The sequence below is a fragment of the Cervus elaphus genome, chromosome 15 (assembly GCF_910594005.1).
Source record: "Cervus elaphus chromosome 15, mCerEla1.1, whole genome shotgun sequence".
In the NCBI taxonomy this organism is placed as follows: domain Eukaryota; kingdom Metazoa; phylum Chordata; class Mammalia; order Artiodactyla; family Cervidae; genus Cervus; species Cervus elaphus.
Window position 1 is genome coordinate 82,044,935 of NC_057829.1, and position 25,476 is coordinate 82,070,410.

Here is a 25,476-nt window from a genome sequence, read left to right on the forward strand (position 1 = left end):
TTCCACAGAGATTTTTGAAAACTAAAATTAAGGAGGTGATGTTTAAATCCATCAGGGTAATATAGATGCCTAGTCAGTTTCCATGTGTTTCAAATCAGGTTAATACTTCATTAGATCAACAAATTGTCCCCATGGAGAAAAGGACTTCTGAAGCCCAGAGTATCAATCTCTTACCTGAGTGGGCCCTGGGCAGGGGGTGGGGGGGGGGGGTGGAACACCATGCTGTATCATCTCATACTGAAGTTTATCTCTGGTAATGATTTTCCACACATTAGATCACATGGGGTGAGTCTCATAATTCATGAAAAACAGCCCAAAGTACTAGTAATTTGGTAATTTTATTTATTTGAAAGAGGGTTTTCCTCTCAGGGGAACTTTTCTGTAAGACCAGGCAAATGATGCACTTCTCTTTGGTAAATTACAGTCCACATTGGCGCAGTAAACACAAGGTGACTAATCTACTCTGTTGAAGTTTATTCTCACAAGTCCAGCTTTATTCCTAAAAGTTTAAGGAAAGTCTAGTCTACCAGTTATAAAAATGAAAACCAATTAGAATTCTAAGTATAAACAGATTATTTACATTAGTTTATAAAAATAGATTTGAGTTTAGGAAAAGTTAAAGAACTAATAATTTCCACTTCAGTTCATGAGGCATAGTAGATTGCTCCATTTTCAAGGCTGACCCTGTTTTCTTAGTTTAGGCCTCGGACCAGGGGGATGCCAAATTTAAGTAATCATTTAACTGATCTCTAATGTTTCTATGTTACTGACTAAAGAAACTAATTTTTATATGTAACCAGTGGTAGCTTAAAAAAGTAATGTTCTAACCTTTCCAAAGATTCTGGATGCCACAATTACACTACTGTGCTGTATCAATTTGCTTTAGCTATGGATAATATTTTTGTTCCTTTAAAAATTTGTTAAAACTGCAATTTGGTGATAACCTACCTACATACAATTTTATCAGGGCATTCTTGGACTAGCAGATAATGTTAGTTGATCTAATACATCTGGAACTAATGGATAAACATGTAAGAAGTTCAAAATGCAAGGTAATCATCAAAGCAACTAAATGACATTTATTAGGAAAAGAATAAAAACCCATTTTTTTTCTGAAGAAGGCATTTTTTAAAAAGTTAAATTATTTTGTTCTCTTCCTCTTTGGGCAAAACAACTTCACAGGGCAGGCAGCATTCCCTTTAAGTGAGTGCCATAAACAGTGGTTCCCAAATGCACTGGAGTGAAATGAGAAAAATAAGGACAATTATAGTGGGTTTTTTTTCCTTCCAAAAAAGCTACATTTATTCCATTTAAAGGACTCTCTCTTGTTCTGAGACTGCTCTTTTATAGGGAAAAAAAGGTGATAATACAGTGACTTCTTTCAGATTACTTGGCAAAATAAATTGGCAACTCTCAATCCCCCACAATTTTTGGAAATGTTACTAGTCCATGAAACCCAAAAGTCCGGGAACCACTGCCATTTAAAGACTTGCTTTGCATGTTGTTAACAACTATTAAATAAATGGAAAAAAGGTGTGGTCAAATGTCTGGGAAATGATACTACATATGTGAATTAATGGCAAGTATGCTCCATTCCCCAAACTTGGACCACTATACATATTCAGACCCACTGTTCATTGGAGAGACAAAAATCTGAAGTGAACAATTCCTTTGACTTTGGAATTCCAACAGTTTTCTTCAAATGATGTTCACATTTCTTATTTCAACATTTCAACAGAGTCTGGCCTATGACTTAGCTGAAGCCAAGGAAACTAAGGAAATGTATATCAGCAACATCATCAATATTAAACTTTTAATATCAAATACATTTTTATACATTGTTACTAATTTATATAATTATAAAACAAAATTCAAAAGCTCCATAAAATCAGTAAGGTAAAAGCCCTTACTGAATATTATATAAACTTTAGATGTTACCAGGCGTGATTTCAGGAAAAGTCATCGGTTTCTTTGATACAAATTATCTACAAAACAATGTGATATAAATGGTATTTGAATTTTACAATAATGTGGCTACAATTTGCCCATTACTCTTTAATAGGTGTCAGACCTTTAAAGTTCATTTCCGTTGACACATTTCTGCTGTTGAAGCCTGGCTCTTCTTAAAGACTCCAGCTGCTTGGCTCTTAGCCATCGTTCTCTTGACAGCGTAGTCTGACCAGCACTGAGAGACAGAAACCTGGTTTGAAATACGGAAACAAATTAGACTCTAGACCTAGAATAAGGCCTTTAAAAATGTGGGAGACAAGACCATCTGTTAGCTATCCAACTCAACAGCCAAGTTAAGACTTCTGCAGAGGAATCCTTTCAGAGTCAGATTGGGAGGGTGAGCCCCTCTTTGAGTGGGGCTTCCCTGGTGGCTCAGATGGTAAAGAATCTGCCCACAATGCAGGAGACTAGGGTTCGATCCCTGGGTCAGGAAGATCCTCTGGAGAAGAGAATGGCTACCCACTCCGGTATTCTTGACTGGAGAATTCCATGGATAGAGCAGCCTGGCAGGCTACAGTCCACGGGGTTGCAAAGAGTCAGACACAACTGCCTGGCTAATACTTTGACTTTCTTCCCTTTGAGTGGAGAACAAGGAGCATGCCTTGTCCACTGAAGTGATCCCTGGCCAAATGTAATTCCCCCTCCGTGAGCCATTTCACAAGGGGGTTTTTAGAAGGGAACAGTTCATTTCCATTTTTGTAAGTCTGCCTCAGTTTATCCTAAATAAGGAGAATTAGCCACAAGTCGCTGAAAAGGCAACGGTGGATAGGGGCTGACTCACCGAGCTACGATGAGTAACTGGTGGAGATCATCAGCAGTGATGCTCTGAGGATCGTTCTTGCGCATCTCCACAAAGTCATCTTCAACTGCCTTTATCAAAACAGTAAATGAACTTTGAAGTTATTCCTTATGAGGAAATGATATTTGCATTTTGTAGGGAAAAGGATTCTTTTTTTTCTTTGGGAAAAAGATTCTTTACCAAGCTGAAGTAAGATGGTCCTTGCCCGATGTGAAAATAAGGTCAGCCCTGCACCTTGGACAAATGAGACAGTATGGGTAAAAGGACCAAAAACCAACTTTACACCTAAATTATACCACTAAGGAGAGTACTGGAAACAAAATAACAAAACTCAAGACTCATTTGAGAAGGTCAGACAGACAGATACAAGCCAGCAATTTGCATAGCAAAACATGATGCCTTTAAATACAGGGAAGAGAGATGTCAGCAAAACTGGCCAAGTCAGAACCTCTGAAAACTCCCCCACCATTAAAAAGAACAAGAACGCCGGCAAAAATGATGACAACCAGCTCCATCAATACTAGAAATTAACCAGATCCCTGAAACAAACTGGGGAGCATTTTCTCGGAGAAAGACCAAAGAACATTGTGCTTTGAGGCATTTAAATTTGCCCTATTCCCTTCCCCATCTCCAAGCAGCCGTGAAAAGTCTGGCAACCACTGGAGAGGCTGGTGTGGCTGGAGCTCTGTCAAAGCACCATTCCCAGAGAACTCATTACCTGACTGCCTGGTGGTTCCTAGGAAGAACACATTCGCAAGGCTGTCTTTTTTTTTTTAATTGAAGAATGATTGCCTTACTGTCTTGCTGTCTTTACTTGACTGTCTTGACTGGTGGTTCCTAGGAAGAACACATTCGCAAGGCTGTCTTTTTTTTTTTTAATTGAAGAATGATTGCCTTACTGTCTTGCTGTCTTTACTTGACTGTCTTGACTGGTGGTTCCTAGGAAGAACACATTCGCAAGGCTGTCTTTTTTTTTTTTTAATTGAAGAATGATTGCCTTACTGTCTTGCTGTCTTTACTTCACCTGACTGGGAGCTTGTTCAGTGTGAACAGCTTGTCTCCCTGCACCCCACCCCACCCCACCCCCCACCCCACTGAGTGTTTAGCAGAAACAATCAGAAGCAGTTATCAACCACCTCAGCTGCCCCAGACACTGGATAGTAGATGGGGCAAACAGCAGGCTAACCAAAACCATCAAAAAGAAAATTGAGGCATGAAATGTCCGTATATCCCCTGACCACCAGGGATTTACAAGGCCATACACGTGACAGGGCTGTGCATGTGCTCAGGAGATGAGCCCGAGCAGGCAGGCCATAAGCTCTTTCCTCAGCAGCCTTGAGGTTCTGTGCGAGCAGAAAGCAAGGCCAGGGCAGAGCTGTAAACTGCATGGCTGAGTGCTGAAGATTCGCCCCACCATGGACACAGAGGCCTTTGGCTTATACTGGGAGACTGCTTGCAGGCATCTAAGGAAATTAAATTTCTCTCCAATCACTGACCACTGAACTAACCGAGGGAGACTTCTGTGCCCACATACAACTAAGAATACAGACTTTTAGAAATCAATTCAGAAAAGTCACTAAACAACAAACAGCAATGACAAACCCTAAGGCAGGGGAGAATCTGCCAGAGCAGAAGGTGCCAGATTATATTATTGAAAAGCACCAGGCTTTCAACACAAAAACTGGAAGACATACAAAGAAACAAGAATGCCTGGCCCGCTTCGTGGGAAAGTCTTGAGGAAACCGAAACATTGGAGTTACTACACGAAGACCTTAAATCAGCTATTTTAAATATATTCAAAGAACTAAAGGGAGCCAGGAATAAAGAACTGAAGGCATGAGAATATCAAATAGAAAATATCAATAAAGAGAAATTATTTAAAAAGCAAACAGATTCTGAAGTTGAAAAATACACCTTAAATTAAAAATTCACTTGAAAGGCTCAACAGCAGAATTTAACTGGCAGAAGATTCAGAGTATCTGTAGACAGGATGACCAAGATTATCTGAACAGAGTCTCAAAGACCTGTGGGACGCATCGGGTGTACCACATACATACCTGGAAATGCCAGGGAGGAGGGAGAAAGGGGAAGGAAGAAACTTAAATAATGGTCAAATTTTTACCAAATGTCTTGAAAACTTCCTCAAAATGTGCATTAATCTGCATATCCAAAAAACTCAATAAACTGCAAGTAAGATAAACTCAGAGATCCACATCTAGACACATCACAGCTCAATGGTCAAAAGCCAGAGAGAATCTTCAAACGACAAGAGAAAAATGACTCAGTAATGTACAAAGAATCCTCTCACTGGAAACTGACTTCTTATCACAAAGTCCAAAAGGCAGCTGGAGGAATTACTCAAAGTGCTGAAAGAACAAGCCTATGAACTAAGAATTCCACACCCAGCATATTTAAGTTGACTTTCAAAAATTAAGGAGAAATTATAACATTCCCAGATAAGCGAAAACTCAGAATTTGTCACAAGCATATCTCCCTTACAGAAAAACCCTGAGAAATATCCAAATTCTCCAGGCTGAAGTGAAAGTAACTTGAATCCATGTGAAGATCACTGGTAAGGGTATCCACACAAGTAAATACAAAAGGTAGTATAAATGTCTTTAAAGACAACTGCAACCCATAAAGCAATAATTATAAATGTGTTGACAGACATACAATATAAAGAGGTAATCTGAATGATAATAAAGCACAAAGGAAGGAATGGAATTATGAAGGATTAAAGCTTTTGCATACTATTATAAGTAAACTGGCATTAATCCTAAATTAATTCCAGATTATCATAATTAAGATGTTAATAGCTCCCAAGGCAACTACTAACGAAAAAAAATTTGTATCACAGAAGACAAAATTAAAGTTGTACACTAGTAATATCTATTTCAAACAAAAGACAGTACAGAGGAACAAAAGACATTATGACACAGAAAACAAATAGCAAAATTACCTTATCAGTAATTACAGTAAATGTAAATTGATTATTCCAATTAAGACAGAGAAATCCTTTGTTTTAACCCAAACACACCTTGGTTATTTCATCAGAGATGCTATAATCCAGGAACCTCAGAAGGGTCAGGTAGATGCGGAATTTATTCAGGACAGAGGGCAGCACCGCTGAGAGAAGGCTGTTCATGTACTCCTCCATGTTTGGTGGCATTAGCTGTGGCTGTAAGTGGATCTGGCAGTCTGCCTAAAAAGAGAAACAGCACACAGTATTTTCCAAGTTCCTAAATTAATCTAAATTTTCAGGGGATGCTTCAGCTCTATCAGATCCCTGAGGGAAATAGGAAATATGATTTATTATTAGGGGGATGTCACTTTTTAATATTAATTTATGTGCACTGTAACTACCCAGCAATAATTACCAAAGCTAGCCTTTTCTTGGTTACTTTTGTTTCCTCAGTGGTATCAGTAAGCATATAGAGAGTGCATCTGTACAAAGTGGCTAATTAAAATGTTTTAGATGTTTCCTTCGTCATGGACTATGTTCTCTGTATCTTACTGAACTGTATTTCTAGACACCACATAAAGCAAATCACACTTTCACCACAGAAACTCACCACTGGGCCACCTTGTTCTCATTCACAGGCAGTTCCTCATACATCATGGGTGAGCACATTACATAGAGCTGCTAGATGTCTTTCAAGCAACTGGGCATAATTTCTCATCATAAAAAGACTCAAAAGTAAAAGTGCTCTTCCATGAAGCGCTGAACTAACTACCAGGCTGATTAGCAACATTCTAAATGGAACTCTCAAATATTTCTCACGAAAGATTGGCAGAAAACAGTGGAACAGAGGCAACAAACACCAAGGTCTGGATGTTAATCAGGCAATTTACAGACAGCGTCTGCTTTCTCTCCCCACATGTGGGGGTTTCTGCTGCCAACAGCTTTCTCTCCTTGCCTTGTGATTTTCTTTCTAGATATGAGGGGTTCATCCCAGAGAACCAAAATATTCAATTTCCTCATTAATAATCAGCCACAATTTTGAAACAAGTTTAGCTTATTAATAATAAGCAGTGCCAAGAAACAAAGCAAAAGTCCAGATCTCTTTGCAGTAACTGCCCTCCATTTCAAAGTGACCCTTCGTACCGGCAGGAGCGATCTCCCCTCTGAAGTAATAAAAACATTAATGTTGCAGGGAAATTCCATCTGGTGGTAGCTGAAGTCATAATCCACCTTCTGCCAAGTTATTAGGTTGCTCAGGGCAGTCACATTATGAACACCTACAAAAGCAAGAAAATAATTTTTCAGTCGCTTGATTTTAATTACTTAAATTAGTTTTGCTGACATTGATAATAAGACAGGAGATTCCTACTGCTTTAAAAAAGTATGAGAGGCACTGTCCAATTTTCTAAATGACCATTAACTAAGAGGGTTCACAGACATTTGTCAAGACAGATAAAACATATTTTTGGAGCCAAGATTCCCCACCCACCCACCCAAATTTATCATCAAGCATCTGGTGTGCATTTAGACATAAAATAATTCCCAGTAAGATTACTTTATATGTGATGTGTTCACAGGGCTAAAATAATCTGGCAGGACCAAAATGATTTTTATACAGAGATGAGGTTATTGATTTTAATGAATTTATACTCATTTTTGCCTTAATTCTACCCAGTCTAACACTGCTTTTTCTATGTCTACCTCTTGAACTGATGACTAGCAAAGTGTCTTCTGCATTCTCATTTGAGCACAGGTAAAGCAATCTGCTTTCTTATAATTTCATAACATGTTCCATAACATTTAGTTCAAGCCATTTGATCTACTAAATATTTTGACTATTTGGAAAAAAAGTTTAATCACATTGGTTGGTGGAAAAATGTTTTATTAGGTCTGTTCTACAACTTTTCTTTTGAGATAATATAGGACTAAAGGCACCCTTGCAGCCTTTAAAAAGCTATGTTACTTCCTTGTATCATGGTACAATGTTCATGCCATCATAAAACATAGCTGATGTACACAACTTTTTTGTTTACCATATAAGCTTTAACTAAATTCACAGAGCAAGCCTTTATCTTAAGTATCTGTGAAGTGTGAATCTGCCCTTGTTCACAGTTATATTTTTAGAAAACCATTACCCAGCCTGGCCTTGCTGGGACCTAGACACGGTGTGGAAGCGCCCGTGCACACACCTGGTGTGTCCAGCTGCCCCTGCTCCAGGAGAGTCTCGTCAATTACAAGCGAAGTGTTGCTGGGCAGCTGCAGGAGCCCGCTGACCAGGCGATTGGCTGCGTAGTCTTTGTGGGGAATGAACTTCAGGTGGTTCATGTTCTCGATGGTCATCTGCAGACGGAAAGACTGCAAAGAGACGTTTTCTAATCAGCGAGTTTCCCTCTTTTAAGAAAATATGTATTTGGAGTTAAACACTACCTTTTATATGGAAAGAAAGATCTTATGCAGTTTCTAAGGGAGTAGGCTCATGGTTTCTGGAGCTCTCAGAAACAAAAATTTCTACATCCTAAGGAAGAATTTCTCTGATTCTATGAGCTGCTTTATTCTCAAATGTCCTGTTCAGTATTCCTGGAGAATAATTTTTATTTTACTAGTGAACCAGAAACAAATCATAGACAACTGAGATATATATATTGGTATATGTATCTCAAATACCTAGAGGTTTAAAAAAAAAGATATCGCCAGAAGCTTGCTAAGACCCGTTTATGGGGTCCCATGAAGTAAAAATCCCGGATAAAAGATCCATTCAGTGTGCAAGAGAGACCAATGAATTTACGACAGCAGGGCATAAAAAGCTCACTGATCAGATCTCAGATTTCACACTTCCAACTCTTTTTGAAGAAAATACCACATGGACAGTTTTCATTCAGTATCAGAATATCCAAAAAGAACATCTACAGTTATCTGAAAAGGCTGTTAAAACAGTCCTTCCTTCGCCAACTACTTTTTCATCTGTGTGAGGCCAGCTTTCCTTCCTATACTTCAGTCAAAACATCATGTTACAATAGACTGAATGCAGAAACAGATACACCAACGCAGCTGTCCATTAACCCAGACACTACAGAGACTGGCAGAAATTTAAAACAATGTCACTTTTATCACTGATACTTTTTTTTGTTTGGGAAAAACAGCTATTTTCACAAAAACATTTTACTTATGTTCATATATAATTGATTTGTTTTCAGTGACTATCTTAGTATGTTTTTAATTTCTAACATGGTAAACTGAGGATACAAACAATCCACACAAACAACATCTTTTTGAGTCCTCAATGATTTTTTAAGTGTAAAGTCAGTCAAGGAGAGTGAGGAATGCTGGTCTATTTGGTCTATTGCTGTGTTTCTTAAGGGCCCAGAAGACACTGAATAAACACTGGTTAAATGAATGATCTACTTCAATCTCTTAAATCTCCAAAGGTGTGATCAGCATTGCCAGGCACACAACTAATCAGAAGCTATTCCCCTAAGATCCTACCACCACACAAACACTTCATTCCAGATGCCCTGGCAAATAAAGTTTAGCTTGACTTTCAAACAGGAATTAAACTTGGGCAGCAGAAATAAAGTTATTTCCTCAACTAAAAAGAATTATACTCCTACAATTTACAGTTAATTGACATTTAAAATTTTAAAGCATACAAAGGATACCAAATTGTACAAACAAACGGCATCAAAAGAGAGTACATTGTTAAAGGAATTATTACAGTTGTATTAACTGTTATTCAAAGAAATTCATGCTAAGGCAACAAAGGAAAAGTGAAATGTTTAGAGGTAAGTACATTTTAAATTATGAAACCGGGCAGGCTTTGTTTCCCCTTAATGAGATCTATTAAAATCTAAAAGTTAAATATTTGGGTTGAATGAAAGACCATTAGATGGACTTTTAAAGTGTACTTAGGTTTCTAACACGTGTTTATATTGATCTTACTGCTGGAACCAGATGTTGAATAATTCGATATAAGTGTTCCGTGAAGGTACTATTCCGTGGACAACCACTCAAGTTAACCGTAAATTTTCCTAGTGGAAGAACATCTCTTCTTGTATATCTAGAAAAAAATAAAAGGTATCAACCAATAAGACACTCAGGTGATTTCCTGATCCCCATCAAAAGCAAACAAAGAAAAATAAGCTTAATACTGTCATTAAAAATAAAGCAGATTACTCTGATCAGCTTTTTTTAAAAAACAGAAACAATAATGAAAATAACAGCCAATACTTAAGTGCTGGTATTGTTCTTCTACCATGTGCCAGGTACTGTTCTAAGTACTTTATCATTTAATTCCCAAACACTCTGAGGTAGGTAATATTATTTTCATTTTACAGATGAGAAATCTGAGGCATTTTATATCATATGCCCACGTTCATACAGCCATAAAGTGGTAGAGCTGGACTTGAACACAGCCAATTTGGTTCCAGTATCTATGCATTCAACCATTATGTACTACTGTCTCAAATCCTACCTGAGGAAAGATTTATTAGGACAAACATGTTTACTACAGAGTTATTTAAACAGAGAAAAACTAGAAAAGCCTAACATTTAGGGGAAAAGTACAACTGTCTATAATGAAATACACTGTACAGCCATTAAAAGGCTCAAGGGGAATTATGATGGGAGAATGTTTAATATTTATTAATGATAAAAGCAAGCTAATGACCTATTCAGAATAGAACTGAGACCCAAGTAGGGAGGTATACATATGCAAACAAAAAAAGATGATATCATCAGCTACCAAGGTCTGTTAACTGATACCATCTCTAAGTGGTGAGATTACAGACAATTTCTGCTTTCTTCTTTATGCTCTTGGAACTTACTGAAGGTACGCACGTTACTTTGAAATTGGAAAACAAAGAGCTATAGCGAGGTGAGAGGAAGAGGGGCTCACGTCCATCAACGTGAGACGTGCAGCCAGTGGGCCTTGCAGACAGCAGACAGAGCCTCAGGATGTATAAACAGAGGACTTACAGACTGCAAAGGTAACAGGACAGCTTATCTCACTCATCAGCTAGGTTCTATACCTGGTCTTAGCTCTTAAATTTAAGGAGATACAATCAAAATGCTACACGTGACCCTGAGAAAAGCTGAAAAAAGGAGTATCTGTGATTAGGTGTAACAGCTGTTGCACTGAACAAATAAAAACCATCTGGTGATGAAGCCTAACAAACAAAACAAATTATCTCAGAAACCTTCCTCTTCTTTGTCCCTCTCAACAAAACACCAAACTCCCAGGAACACAGCACTTACACTGTAGAGATGAGATGTAATATAAGGTACTCAGCGGCCAAGCTGTCTCCCAGAAGGGCATGAGTGAGGAACCCAAGCAGTTCTGCTCTGACTGGAGACAATTCGGACATGAAACCGGAAACAACTGGAGAGAGAAGGGTGACCAGATTCAGCCCACACACCAGGTCCTCTCGCGCCTCTCTGGCTAAAAAGTAACTATGGACGAAGCATTGCACGTCAGCAGACAACTAGCAGGGGCTTCAAATACTGGCCCGTGAGTGATGCCAACTGCCAAGACAAGACAAGGGGGTGTATCTTTTGCGGGGGGGGGGTGGCGGGGTGGGTGAGATCATTTTAATGAAGACAATTAACACAAAGGAAAATGGGCAAATCGATGGTGACTACTGGAGGAACTTATCCTGATGACTGAGCATCTGACCGACAGCTTCACAAAATGCAGCTCCCGCATGCCGGGTGAGTGTCTGGGTCACGAGGCGTCAGCACTTACACTTACAGGTCTTGCTCTCCTCCTTGTTAAGGCAAGCAGGCAGTAAGGGGTTGATGTGCTGCAGCTTCTGGGCTAAGACCACATGGATTCTTGGCACTAAGGAGGCAGGAGGACTGTGCACCCTCTGTTCCTCAGCCATGTCCGTGCATTCCATCGGGTCCAGCAGCGAAGAGGCGTCCCTGCCGAGAGATGACAGAGCTTCAGTTCACAGAGGCAGCAGCTGTACACACATAAAAATAACATCCATCTCTGAAAATGAAATGAGAACTCAAGCCGAGGAAAGTTCCACCTGTACTCTGAGAGAACAGAAAATGCGCCTCCTCGTCATAAATTGTTACATGACAGATTTCAGGCTACCTACATATGTCATATTATGATAAACGTATATGTATGTACATGTGTGTACCAAAGGTAACAAAGTGATCAAAAAGTACTTGATCATAAGAGGCCATTGTACCTCCAGATGTGATGCACTGAGAAGAATATATCACTTTGTAGCTTTCTGCGCAAAATGCATAGCTGGAATCTAATCACAAGGAAACACCAGATAAACCCAAACGGACAGACGTCCTACAAAGTAACTGGTCTGTACTCTTCAAAAGTTTCACGAGTCTGCTCTGCCATGTGAGGACATGGCAAGAAGACAGCCATCTACAAACCAGGAAACAGGCCCTTACTAAATGCTGGTGTCTCAACCTTGGTGCCTCCGTACTATGAGAAATGAATTTCCTCATAGTGTCAAGAAAAGTGTCAATATGTGGAAGGACAGGAAAAAAAAAAAAGAAAAGGAAAGTATCAAGGCCCTGAAGGTGTCCTTCTAAGAGCTGGAAACCACTCCAGGTTAATGCAACGAGTGATCCTATGGGTCCTGGACCAAGAAAAAGACTGTCAGAAAGAACAGCACTGAGACACTTGCTGAAATTTAGCGTGGACTGTGCTTAGCATACTATGTATTCACGGCAAATTTCCAAACTTTGTAGCTATACTCTGATTATATATGAGGGTCTTTGTTCTCAGGAAATACGGACACAGCAAGTATTTAGGATATGACATACACAACTTACTCTCAGTTGTTTCCAAAAACTACATATGTATAAAAATGTATGTATATAAAAAAAAGCACAAATGAATGACAAAACAAATGGAGCGTAAGTGTTAACAACCTGTAAATCTGAATGAAGGGAAAAGGGAGTTCTTTATATAATCATCCTCCAACTTTTCTCAAAGTTTGAAATTATTTCAAAATAGACTCACCTTTCATCATTATTCAGTATACTTAGCACAGGATCCACAGAGAGTATGCCATATAACTCAAGAACATCGTTTACTTTAAAACAATCCCAGTCTTCATAGACCTAACAAGAGGCCACACAAAATCACAGTCAGGACTCAATGACATCAAAAAAGCATAAGATATTAGCCTTGAAGTAATAATAATCAGAAAATGAACCTTACAGCATCTCCTTTTATTTGATAAATGGAGGCCAAGGGAGGTAAGGTTCTCACTTGAAGCCATTTTGCTAGCTAGCAAATAAGTTAACAACTAAAACACGGGACTCCTGACCAATGTCTGTTTTCCCACTACTTCAGTGAAAAGCTTTTCCCAAGGGATGAACTAAAACTAGAAACATGAATTATCTCAAAATATATTAACTACATCGAGAGAAGGGGAAAACTGAGTATTAACCTCAAACTACGCAGTATTAGGACTGACACAGACTTCAAATGGCCATGAGGCTTCTCACAATAAAGAGCCAAACCTTCAAAGCTGTCTATCAAGATGGACATTAGAAACTGTCACAGCCGCTTACTGGTGAGACCTAAGAGAAGCACAGAAGGAAAAATGCGCTAATTCTGGTTCCTATGCTGCATAGCTGAGGTACCATTTAACTTAAAACCATAACAACTAAGAATGGAAATTCTCACTGATCGTTTCTGAAACTTGTTATCACTTGTTCACTGCTCACGATTAAAATACCAGAATGAGCAAGATAGGGGAACAAACTGTTAACAGATCTTCTTCTACCTTATTTTAAATCTAATTGATAAGAAAAGAAAGAATGGTGAAAATAAAGCAGAAATTAGTAAGTTAGAAATGATTCAGGAAGAATATAGATGTTAAACACTGTTTCACTTCTATTTGAAATATTCATTTTTCAAAAAAAGACAATGCTGTGGTAGATAAAATAATGCCCCCTCCCTGCCATACACATATCCACATCTCACTGGAATCCTTGAATATGTTACCTGACATGTAAAAGGGACTTATATAAATTAAAGAACCTTAAGATGGGGAGATTACTCTGGACTGCATGAGTGGGCTCGATCTAATTACTCATGTCCTTAAAATTATAAAATCCTCCTACCTATGGCCAGAGGGAGATGAGACTATGAAAAAATGGTCAGAGGGCTGGCTGTATTACTGCTGACCTGGAAGATGGAGGAAGGGGTCACAAGCCTCTAGAAGCTGGAAAAGGCTGGAAGAGAGATTGCCACCCGGAGTCTCCAGAGACGGACCAGTCTTGCAGCCCCTTTCATTTCATCCCCAGTGAGATTCACATTGGACTTCTGACCTAACGCCTCTAAGCTGATAAATTTTGTTACTTTAAGCCCCATAAATCTGTGGCGATTTGTTACAGCAGCAAGAGAAAACTGGCTAACACAAATGCTAAGACTTTTCTGTTTTAATTTCTGAGACACTTAGCACATCTTTGTCAGCATCAGACCCGTCAAAGACTTTCTTACCTTCACGAGGCATGCAGGACCCTTCTCTCCTGGCAATGGAAAATTCAGATCAAAAGGAGAAGAGAGGTTTAGGGAGCTCAGCTGTTGTCCAGAAGAAGCTTCAGTTTCTAAACGTTTTGGCTCGCCACACCATTGAAGACCACCAACATTCCCTAAATTCAAAGGGAAAGCATTGCACATCCGTCATTTCGAAGGCTTCCTGGAGATAAAGAACATTCCTAAACAGCCTTTTGCATTTGACTGAAATGATGTTTCTGAGCTTGCAAACTTCAAGTTGTTGCCGTTTTAAAGGAAGTAACACACACTAGAAGCCCTTTTGACCTACAAAGGGAACAAAGATGATGAAGATCTGGAATTGTGATCATTCCCTGCACCCCCGCAATAAAACAGCAACAGATTCCCGCCCTCCCCCCCCCCCATCAAATCTCCTAGAAGTAACTTTAAAAGTTAATATTTAATAGGGTTATTTAACATCTTTGACCCAATGAGTATATGGGTCTACAGACAACAAAAACACTTTGATAGAATATATTTATTTCTACTTACTAAGCAGAATAAAACCACATAGCAATAAACTTATTTACCAAACAACTATTAACTTGCACTATGTACCAGGAATCAGACTAATTGTTAGGGCTACAAAGATCATTTAAAGATAGCTTGTACCCCTAAAGTAGTTATAATTTAGGACTGGTAACTAGTTGGAATTAAAATACAGCTTGCCATACCACACTATACTGCTCAGCAATAAAGAGAGTAAGCTACTGATATAAGCAACAACTTGGACAGACCTCAAGGAAATTATGCTGAATGACAAAAGCTAATCTATAAAGTCTATATACTGTATGATTCCATTTATATAACATTCATAAATGACAAAATTATAGGGATGAAGAACAAATTAGTCGTTGCCAAGAGGGGAGGCAGAGAGGCAGAAGTGATTATAAAAGGGCAACATAAGCGATCCAGGTAATGAACTGTTCTGTATCCTGACTTGGCAGTGGTCACATGAATCTACATATGTGATGAAACTAATGCACAAAAATAAGTGCATGTAAAAATGTGAATTCTGAATAAGGTCTATGGACCATATCAATATCTATTACCTGGTTATGATATTCTACTATAATTATGCAAGATGTTATATAAGATGTTGATCCACTTGAAACTGCATCAGGGATATACAGGATCTCTCTGTATTATTTTTTTTTGTAAGTGCATGTGAATCTATACTTATCTCCAAAAAAGCTTCATATATACATATATATGTACACACACACAGTCTGATAGACTGCCTAGAAACCAACAAACAAGGTTAAATGTCAGTCGCTCAGTCGTGTCCAATTCTTTGTGACCCCATGAACTGTAGCCCTCAAGGTTCCTCTGTCCGTGGAATTCTCCTGGCAATAATACTGGAGTGGGTTGCCATTCCCTTCTCCAGGGGATCTTCCCAACCCAGGTACTGAACCCAGGTCTCCTGTATTGCAGGCAGATTCTCTACTGTTTGAAACACAAGGGAAGACACAAACAAGGTAAAACTTTACATAACTAATGCACTCAAATGTATTCAAAAGCCCTGAAGTATGTCATTCAAACAAAAGGGGCAAGAAATAGAAAGAAGCATCAATAGCTTAAATGTTAAGAAAGAGAATTACCATAGGTCCTGGATTCTAATATGTATTTAGGTTATTATTATGATGCACCATTAATTTTAATAAACATTTGGGAGTAGAGAAAAAGAAAGAATACTATTACATTTGTATATATTTGGTGTAAAACATTCCAATTTTTAAAATATTAAAATATGTCTTAGCTTAAAGAAATACAGTAATATGAACTTATAAAGTAGAATAATCTATGGTTAAATGAAACTCAGTAGTAAATCTTTGTTTACCATTGATTGCTATATTTGTTCTCTCAACCCACTCTTCAGATTAAATTAACTAATTTGTTTTACCTCCTCTGCCTTTAAGTGACAGGACATAAAAGGAGAAATAAAGACAAACTTATCTACCTACCATATGAAGGAATTCACTGCTCAAAAAAACTGTGACTGGCAAATCAATAATGATATATACCAATTTTTAAATTCTCTTAGAAAATTTTAACTTTTGGTTTCCTTGTATAATCAGAATTACTTGCATTTTAATTATATTTTAATACATAAACTACTACAAACCTACCTTAAATAGAACAAACAGAACTGTGGCTATTCTAAGGGTTATTTGCTCTAAAGTTTAGGAATAAGTAATCCAGCGTAACAAAACTTCCGTTTTTCCTCCAATGTGCTCCGTCTTAAGACTAACTTAGTAAGTTAATCTCATCATTATTCCAAAAAAAATAAGAAAGGATGTTTTCAGATACAAATAAGTCATTTTTAGAGTACTATGCTTTTATATTACTTAAAGGCTGAGATAAAAAATAAATATGAAGAAACACAAAGCCCTTTTCTAGCTTCCAACTTGAGACCCTTAACACCTGACAGCAGAGTAGCGACTTCCAAGTGATGCCTAATTGCTCAATTATGAAGCACAGACTGAGCAGAGAGTCACTGTTAAAACTTCAGAACTGTCTGTAATTCTGATAAACCTGAAAGCAAAGTTGTCAAATCACTGCCAGCTCCTAAACCTACAGCTACATTACAGAACTATGAATTCTGAATACGAATCCACTGCGAGAGAGCAGTCTCCAGGAAGCGGGATGGCACACGCTACCTGCTTGTCTGGCACCCGTATGCTGGTCTTTCTGTTTATTGGGCTGCAGATCCATATCTTCGTCGTCTTCATAGCTCCTCTTGTGACGGCTGGGAGTGTAAGACGTTGAAGGACTGACTCGAGCTTGGTTGGCATTAACATAGGCGTTAAATGAAGGGTTAAAGAAAGATTTCCATGACCTGGAGACTATCTAAAATTATGCTACCTCTATGACTAATAAAACACTACTTACTACTTTGGTAGCTTGGTTAAAATAAAAATATTTTTTTAAAAGAAGGCTGATGTATACAAAAAATAAGCTACAAGGATATATTGCACAGCACCACAAATACAGGCAATATTTTATAATAAATATGAATGAAGTAAAATCTATCAAAATTTCTGAATCATTATGTTGTACCTGAAATTAATACACTATTGTAAACCAACTACACCTCAATATATTAAAAAAAAAAAACCCAGAATAAAAAAATTATTTTTTCCAGCTATGTTCATTGAGGTAAAAAGGCTAAGCTTAAAAAAAAAAAAAAAAAAGTGAATTGTGGTCTCTTCAATTAAGAAAATTATCAGAAAGCATTCAACACATAAGAAGGTTGAGATAAAGGATATTTCTTTTACCCACGTAGATTCTCCAGGCACTGGAACACAGTAGAATGTCTGCCTCTCCAAAGTAGTAGTTCGTGGAGAGTTTAAATCAACTTCTTGCTGAGGCTGTGATGTTCACAAAATTTTATTTTAATAATTTTATTAAAAAACTTAAAAAAATTAGCAACCATGTTTTCAGGTTGTTTATAAAACCACAGTGAATACTTCATATTGAGTTAACTAACAAGCAACTACTAAATTCAAACTATCAATTTTGAAAAGAAAACTGACATAAAATCACTTCAAATGCAATAATCAATACAGTGTGTACAGCCTGAGATGGTATGTATCAGCAAGGTGGCTTTTGTTTCTTTCTTTCTTTCCTTCCAGGGCCAAAGTCCCCTTTTCCTGGTACGGTGCTCTTACTCACGACTCTTCAGCAACACAGCACAAACTCTTGCTCAGTCGTGTCTGACTCTGAGACCCCATGGACCGTAGCCCGCCAGGCTCCTCTGTCCATGGGGATTCTCCAGGCAAGAATACTGGGGGGGGTACCATGCCCTCCTCCAGGGGATCTTCCCAATCTAAGGACTGAATGCAAGTCTCCTGCACTTCAGGTGGATTCTTTACCGTCTGAGCCACCAGGGAAGCCCAATTAATACTGCACCTTCCTTCAAATCCAAAATACATAATACCCTACGTTACAAAATCAAATCCCTAAAATAAAGTTTCGTTAAAGTTTTTTCAAAGACAACACTCATGGTAATTCCACTGTCTCTCTCACAGGAATGCTATTAGCATTAGCCTATCAAATAGGAATTTAATGAAATACTTCTTAAGAGGCTGCTCTGAGATGAGATTTAAAAATCAGATATTATTCCTTACAAAAGGCATATTCTCTGTTTCAAATATACTTAGAAAGTCTTAAGCACAGATAGGTAGAGGACCCAAGATGTAGTATTATAAAGAAATTATTTCAACATACTCATATTACTTTTATAGTACAAAAAAAAATCCCTTACAAGTAAACAAAATCTATATTCTATCCTGTAAGAGAAAAACAAAGAAAGAAAAGAAAGAATTCCAGAGACATCAATTGAGTCTGCGATGGTATGTACAAGCAAGGTGGCTTTTGTTTCTTTCTTTCCAAGGCCAAAGACCCCTTTTCCTGGTATGGTGTTCTTACTTATGACTCTTCAGAAACACAGCACAAACTCTTTGCCTTTGGGAGTATCACAGATGGACACCCTCATCTATTTTATTTTCCCATTTCCAGCTGCTGAGACTACTGAGTTAGAGAGACACTGCATTATCATGTAATAGAAGAAAAATTATGATTAATTTATCAGCCTAATATAACTTAGGGCTCCATAAACAGGAATGCAGGAAACATTTATAAAGTTGATTCATTAGACTCAGCACAACAATGTATTAATATGTCATGGAAACACCCTTAAAAGAAAAAAGACACTGGGAGACCTGGAGGTCATCAAAAGATTAAACGAATTCATCTTTCACAAGTCCATTACTCTAAGTGTAGGAAGTTATATTTCTCTCTCTACAGAAACGTTCCTAATTAGGGCCATTCTTCCATACAGATCAGCATGCTGAGTTAGAATATTTATTCCAGGACTTTGTCTTCTTCTTCCCTTTCCCATTATTGATATGTAGGAGAGTTCCTATTACTTCCCTTTATCAAAGAAGGCTTAAGTTTACTTTTTTCTTCCCAGGAAAAGAGGGCAGGATTTAATCAAACATAATTAAGCACGTGTAGGGGCTTCCCTGGCAGTTCAGCGGTTAGGACTCCTTGCTACCAATGTAGGAGGTGTAGATTTGATCCCTGGTCAGGGAACCAAGATCCCACATGCTGTGCAGCATGGCCAAAAAGCCCTAATGTAATAGTCTTTCATTTTCCTTCTACTTCTCATTTTAAAAGAACTTATCATAAGTAGTTTTTAAAAGCAAGTATACAGTACAGATATTAGGAAGAGAAAGGAATTAACTTTGTCATTTACAATATTCCACCTTCTAAGGCATTTTTAGAAGACCAAAAAAAATCATATCAGAGAAACTCAAGTAAAAGGCAAGTAAACAAAACATTTCACATGACTTCTTAGAACTAACTTATATACAAGATAAGTAAATTTATGGTCAACCAAAGGAAAATAATATTCTCTGCCCAGGAAAAAATGCTCATTAAAAAGTTTTTTATATATTTTAAGTATACATACCCCACACTCTGCTACATCTCTGTATTTTCCAAAATGAAGAACCTATGACCAAAACAAAAAATAACAGTATTATATCAACATATCAGAGTCAAGACTGCCATAGACAACACAAGGACAAAGCTAATCCTACTAATTGTAAACACTAAGTTTCATGAAAAAAGCAATACATACACGTGCTTTTGTGTTTCGGTTAACAGTTTCATAAACTCCCATATAAAATTCAGGGTCAAACATATCCTGAACCATGCAACGAAACTTCACAAAACTGTTAGGTTTCAAATAATGAAGAGGAACTTCATTCAGTGATGGGACCTTAAAGGAAAACAATCAAGTCAAGATAGTCTGTGTATAAAACATTAAGCACATACACATATATATCCAGACAAACTGCCATTCCCCACCGACCCACCCACGACCCCACATACGAAATCAAGCCCTATCAGGGAGCCAAATGATTTCAACAGTCAACGACACAATTGCTGAACAAAAGTCCTTTCTGCATTCTTGCAAGTTCAATTTGTATGATCACATTTGATTATAATGTCAAAGAATGCTTTTCCTTCAGAACACTTTCTACTTAGCAGAAAGGCATTTGCTTTGTTGAGCTCTTCTCTTAAGACTTGTACAAGTAATTCTTTAAAATGAAGGTAATAAAAGATCATCAAAGCGCTCACAGCTACCTTTTTTCCCCCACGGTCAGTTACTGCCACCTAGAGGTGCCGGTATAGAAGCATTTATTTGCTTGAATTTAAGTTGCAAGAGACCAAAATCTTTTAATACATATGCACTTAAGGCAGAGGGCGGTACATGTTAATTTATATATTTTTAAGTTATATGTGGATCACTACTGTGAGAAATTGGAAGTCTGCCCAACCCTCACCCGCCCACCCACCCCCAGGCAAACAGCAACAAGCTTACCCATTTAGGAGCATTATTCTCCTTCAGCTTTTCCTTAAAATATTCTATTACTTTCTTCTCCCAGTCAGGATTAACCCCATTTTGAGCTGAAAGAAAAATATACTTTTCAAAGCTGAAGGTACAATCCATAATAAGAGACTGTTGACACATTAGTTTAGGGTGCCTTATTGGAAGCACTGTGCAAGACACCAGAAGCTGCCGGGCTGCAGGGGACTGGATATTACACCTGGGTGAGGCAGAGCCCCTGCGGGCTCTCGGGTGCTATCTCCCGAGAGCTCCTCCACAGCAAGAGATGAGGCCCCCAGACAAAGCAGCACAGGAACCATCACCTGAAAAGCACTCTGCTCCTTGAGAACATTTTTATACAGATTTAAAAAATTTTTACAATTACCCTGAAATGAAAGCAGAGCATGTTCGTCTTCTTTTTTTAAAAAAACTTTTTATTTGGGAATAATTTCAAACTTCCAAAAAGTCACAATGAAAATTACAAAGAACACCTGTACCCTTGCCCCCATTTACTTTATTATTTGCTTGCTCTCTCTCCCTCTCCCACATTTTTCTCACTTGAGCTTACATGACACACACATCATTTATTTTTACCTTTAAATAGTACTTGGGCTTCCCTGGCGGCTCAGCTGGTAAAGAATCCACCTGCTATGCAGGAGACCTGGGTTCGATCCCTGAGTTGGGAAGATCCCCTGGAGAAGGGAAAGGCTACCCACTCCAGTATTGTGGCCTGGAGAATTCCATAGACTGCATAGTCCATGGGGCTGCAAAGAGTCAGACGCGACTGAGTGACTTTCACTTAAATAGTACAGTGTGTTTCCTAAGAATAAGGAGATTATCGTACATAACCACGGTACGTGCTATCACTCTCAGGAAATTCAAAATCAATACCATACTTTTTATCGAGTCTACCACGCATATTCCAACTTGTCTCCCGACCCAACACTATTGTTTATTATACTTTTTCCACTTCAGTACAGATCCAGTGTAGAATCACATGCTGCTTTCTGCTATCTTTTTTTTTATTCCGGAACAGTTCCTCAATCTTTATCTTTTATGACGCTGATAATGAAGAATACAAACCCATTATAAAAAAACAGACTGTTCCTCACTGGGTCTGTCTGATGTTTCCTTATGCGTAGACTGTAGCTACACGTTACCAGAGTGCTGCATAAGCATGCGGTGTCCTTGCGGGCTGCACGTGCTTCATTTAGACAGGAGATGCTCATCTTCTCTTCATGCATGACGTTAATTTTCACCACCCAGTAAAAGTGCCAGCCAAGTTCTCCACAGTAGTCACTTTCCCCCTCTCTCCTCTAGTAAGCAATCTACAGGGGATACCTCAGGACCAAACAAGTAATTTTCATGAAATTTGCCCTGCTCCTAAGATTCAGCACGCCTCTTGCAATGATGATTGCAAAATGAGAGAAAGGTGTTTTTAATGTCATATTAAAGTTAAGAAACCAGATTTTGAAAAATTATGGGAACTGGCCAAGACTAAAAAGTGAATCAACATTAAAAAAAAAAAAAAAAAAAAAACAACCAAAACCAGAAATATATATCCGCATGTTTTCACGAATTAGAACTATCTAACCAGAGCTGGTCAATACTTCCAACAATGCACAGGTACCATATATATCACACAAGTGCTATGGAAATGTGGTGTAAAGGAATCTTGTCTTTATTTGTTATGTAGCTGATTCTGTTAGAAACATTCATAAGATCCTGCTGTAGCAGAGATTCCTAACACTTTCCCTTAACTGAGCAAAGGATGGTTACTAAAAAGCACCCACGGCGGCGCAAGCACCGTCAGTGACTGACTGCGACGAGGGTTAATCCTTCTGTGCCCGTGTTAGTCACTCTGTCATGTCCGCCTCTTTGCGACCCCATGGACTGCAGGCCGCCAGGCTCCTTTATCCCTGGGATTTCCCAGGCAAGAATACTGGATGGGTTGCTATTTCCTTCTCCAGGGCATCTTCTCAATCCAGGTCTCCTGCATTGCAGATGGATTCTTTATCAACCGAGCTACAGCAAAGCCCCCAAGAGTTAAATCTTCTACTAGTAAACTGGTCCTCACAGTGTAGCTCCGCAGACCAGCAGCACTAGCAACACCTGAGCAGTTGTTGGCAAGGCAAGTCTTCAGCCCACCCCAGAACTACTGAATGAGAAACGCTGGAGGTCACGGCTAGCAATTCATGCTTTAAATACCCTCTAGGTGATTCTGATGCATCCTGAAATTTGAGCACTGCTCTACTAAATGCATGCCAATAAAGGATCACTGAATGCGGGGTGGGGGGTGGGGGACTAGACTGGGTATTTCTGCTTCTAGTCAAAATGGATGTTTAAAAAGACCTACAAGCAGACATGACCGCCAACACTACCATTCTGACTGCATCTGTGTAAGAAGGTTGAATACACCACATCACAGGTGATGAAGCTACATCAAAGAGTGACTAGGAAGCAGCAAGTTACTTCGAAGTAACTTACATGTTATGAAATGTTAAACAAAACATCTGGTATTGCTGAACAATTTAAGGACTGCAACAGAGAATTCCAAAATTCTCAGGAGTACAGTAACTACCCCTTCTGTATTAAGCCTCCTTTATGCCCAGCACTTTGCTATCAGAACCCTTAGAATTGAAGAACTTAGAGCTAAGACAGGGCTTCCCAGGTGGCTCAGGGGTAAAGAATCCTCCTGCCAATGCAGGAGACGTGGGTTTGATTCCTGGGTTGGGAAGATCTCCTAGTGGCGCGGGCAAGCACATTAGAGCTAAGATAAGCTATGGGCAGAACAACAGGCAAAAGCAAAGGGGAGAAAATAATGAAGGTCAAAATATCTCAGAGAAGGCTTCTGAAAGAGGTGGTGTTTGAGCCAGGCCTGGGAAGAGGGGCAGAACGGAACCATGTTGAGGTATGAGGGGTGGGCATATTGCAGACCCAGGGCATTCTGGGGGGAGGAACAGTAATAGTAAGCCAAAGACAAGGATGGACATATCAGAAATTCAAATACACGAGCACAAAGTGGCTGGAAAAGAACAAAGCTAACGAACAAAAGCAAGATGAGACCAAACACATCACCGAATTTTCAATGCCAGGCTACAGATCTGCTCTGAGTTCATAAACAATTCACCTTTATACTCCCAGACTCTAGCAACGGCCTGGGACACAGCTACTGGAGTCAGAGAAATAAACATTAAATAGACAAAACAGAGAGAAAAACAGGCTGTGTCGCAAGACTAGCACCCATTTCCCCTTTTTCTAGTGAGCGCCTCTTCTGAGGAGGAGCCACAGCACCCTCACTCTCAGCCCCAGGGCGGACCTGACGGAGGCCTCACGGGAGTCCTGACGATCAGGTTGGGGGGGCCTCAGTCAAGGACAACCCCAGGTGTAAGGCTCAGTAGCTGGGTCCTACAAATCCCACAGCTGCCTGTGGCCACAGTGACCGAGGTCTGTCTGAAAACGAAGCCACCCCAGGGGAAAGGAGTAGAGAGGGTGATTTCTACAGAGATACTCTGAAGTATTTAGCTGTAGTTGAGCCAGACATTAGCCCACTAAGGTACTGTTACCTGAAACAGTATTTATGTGTTTATCTTCCTTGGTTTATGCAGAATCAAGTTGTGCCATGGGCAACCAAGAATCCTGCTGAGCACATACCTATCACTATCATATTTCTCATGAATTCCCAGCCGTCTGAACGTGGGCACCCCTGCACTCTCTTGCCCTAGTTTAAGTGGTCAGAGGAACTGAGGAAGAAAAGACAGACACACTTTTACACTCTCACCAACAGCCTATGAGAGGTCCAATGTTCTGCCTCAATACTTGGTCTTGTCAATCTTTTTAATATGCATCATATACCAAATTAATGTTTTTGTTTCTAGTGTGAAAGAGACATCAAAGCTCATTTTTTTCCAGAAAGATATCTATTTGTTCCAGCCTTATTTAAAGGACTTTCTAGTGGTAAACTGCTTTGGCAAACAGAGTAACAATTAACTGTCACACAATTACCAAGGAGAAAACATGCAAAAAAATAACCACTCACTCAACATAAGCCACAAAACCATGGTTAAAGAAGAGAAATTTAACTCATACACTGTCAATCTTTCCTCCTATAGAATTAGCAAACTAGTATGGTTCCAGTCCATGGTTGATGAGAAATAGATGCTGTAATTGGGCAAAGTCTTCTTGCTGGCCCTCAGCAGCAACAGATGAGAGTTTTTAAATAAGTAAGTAAATTGCTGTGGTATTACTGTCAAACTCAACTCCTGTTTTTATGCTACCATATTCTGTTAAACTGATAAGTTGTCTATCCTTATGCCAATACCATATTGTCTTAATCACTATAGCTTGACAGCGAGTCTTAAAATTAGGTAGTGATGTTCTTCATCTTTGCTTTCAAGTTTGTCTTGATTGTTCTAGATTCTCAACATTTCTAAGTAATTCTGAGGAACACTTGAAAACGACTGATGAAATTTCTATCAGATTATATTTTGATGTTTAAGTTTCAGTTTGATTATATATTGCATATAGAGATTTGAGGAGAACTAAGATACAAGAAGAACTTGACCTGCTGTTGCTGACTTTGACGACTAAGGGGGCCACAACACAAGAAATTAGCCAAACTCCAGAAGCAGTAAAAAAGGCAAGGAAATAGAGTATCCCCTAGAGGCTGCAGAAAGGAAGGCAGACCTACGGACAACTTGATTTTATCCCAGTGACACCTACATCAGACTTCTGGCCTCCAAAACTGTTAAGATAATAAATCTGTGTAA

The 25,476-nt window shown here is 38.8% G+C and overlaps 1 protein-coding gene across 2 annotated transcripts in view; it reads right to left on the reverse strand.

The window, feature by feature from the left end:
- Nucleotides 1–319: 319 nt before the first annotated feature.
- LOC122708630 (minichromosome maintenance complex binding protein) overlaps nt 320–25,476 on the reverse strand; it is a 33,200-nt gene continuing 8,043 nt past the window's right edge. Inside the window, exons 2-16 of one of the 2 annotated variants that reach the window (XM_043924920.1) lie at nt 20,702–20,787; nt 19,955–20,095; nt 19,784–19,825; nt 17,577–17,678; nt 16,968–17,112; nt 14,254–14,405; nt 12,763–12,863; nt 11,515–11,687; nt 11,022–11,145; nt 9,708–9,825; nt 7,961–8,126; nt 6,915–7,048; nt 5,847–6,011; nt 2,792–2,880; nt 320–2,200 (exon numbers count right to left, since the gene is read on the reverse strand). In XM_043924920.1, coding sequence (XP_043780855.1) covers nt 2,074–2,200; nt 2,792–2,880; nt 5,847–6,011; nt 6,915–7,048; nt 7,961–8,126; nt 9,708–9,825; nt 11,022–11,145; nt 11,515–11,687; nt 12,763–12,863; nt 14,254–14,405; nt 16,968–17,112; nt 17,577–17,678; nt 19,784–19,825; nt 19,955–20,095; nt 20,702–20,787 — 1,865 coding nt within the window. In that variant the 3' untranslated portion in view covers nt 320–2,073. Of the gene's footprint in view, nt 2,201–2,791; nt 2,881–5,846; nt 6,012–6,914; nt 7,049–7,960; nt 8,127–9,707; nt 9,826–11,021; nt 11,146–11,508; nt 11,688–12,762; nt 12,864–14,253; nt 14,406–16,967; nt 17,113–17,576; nt 17,679–19,783; nt 19,826–19,954; nt 20,096–20,701; nt 20,788–25,476 lie in introns of both variants that reach the window. The other variant, XM_043924919.1, reaches the window with a different exon arrangement.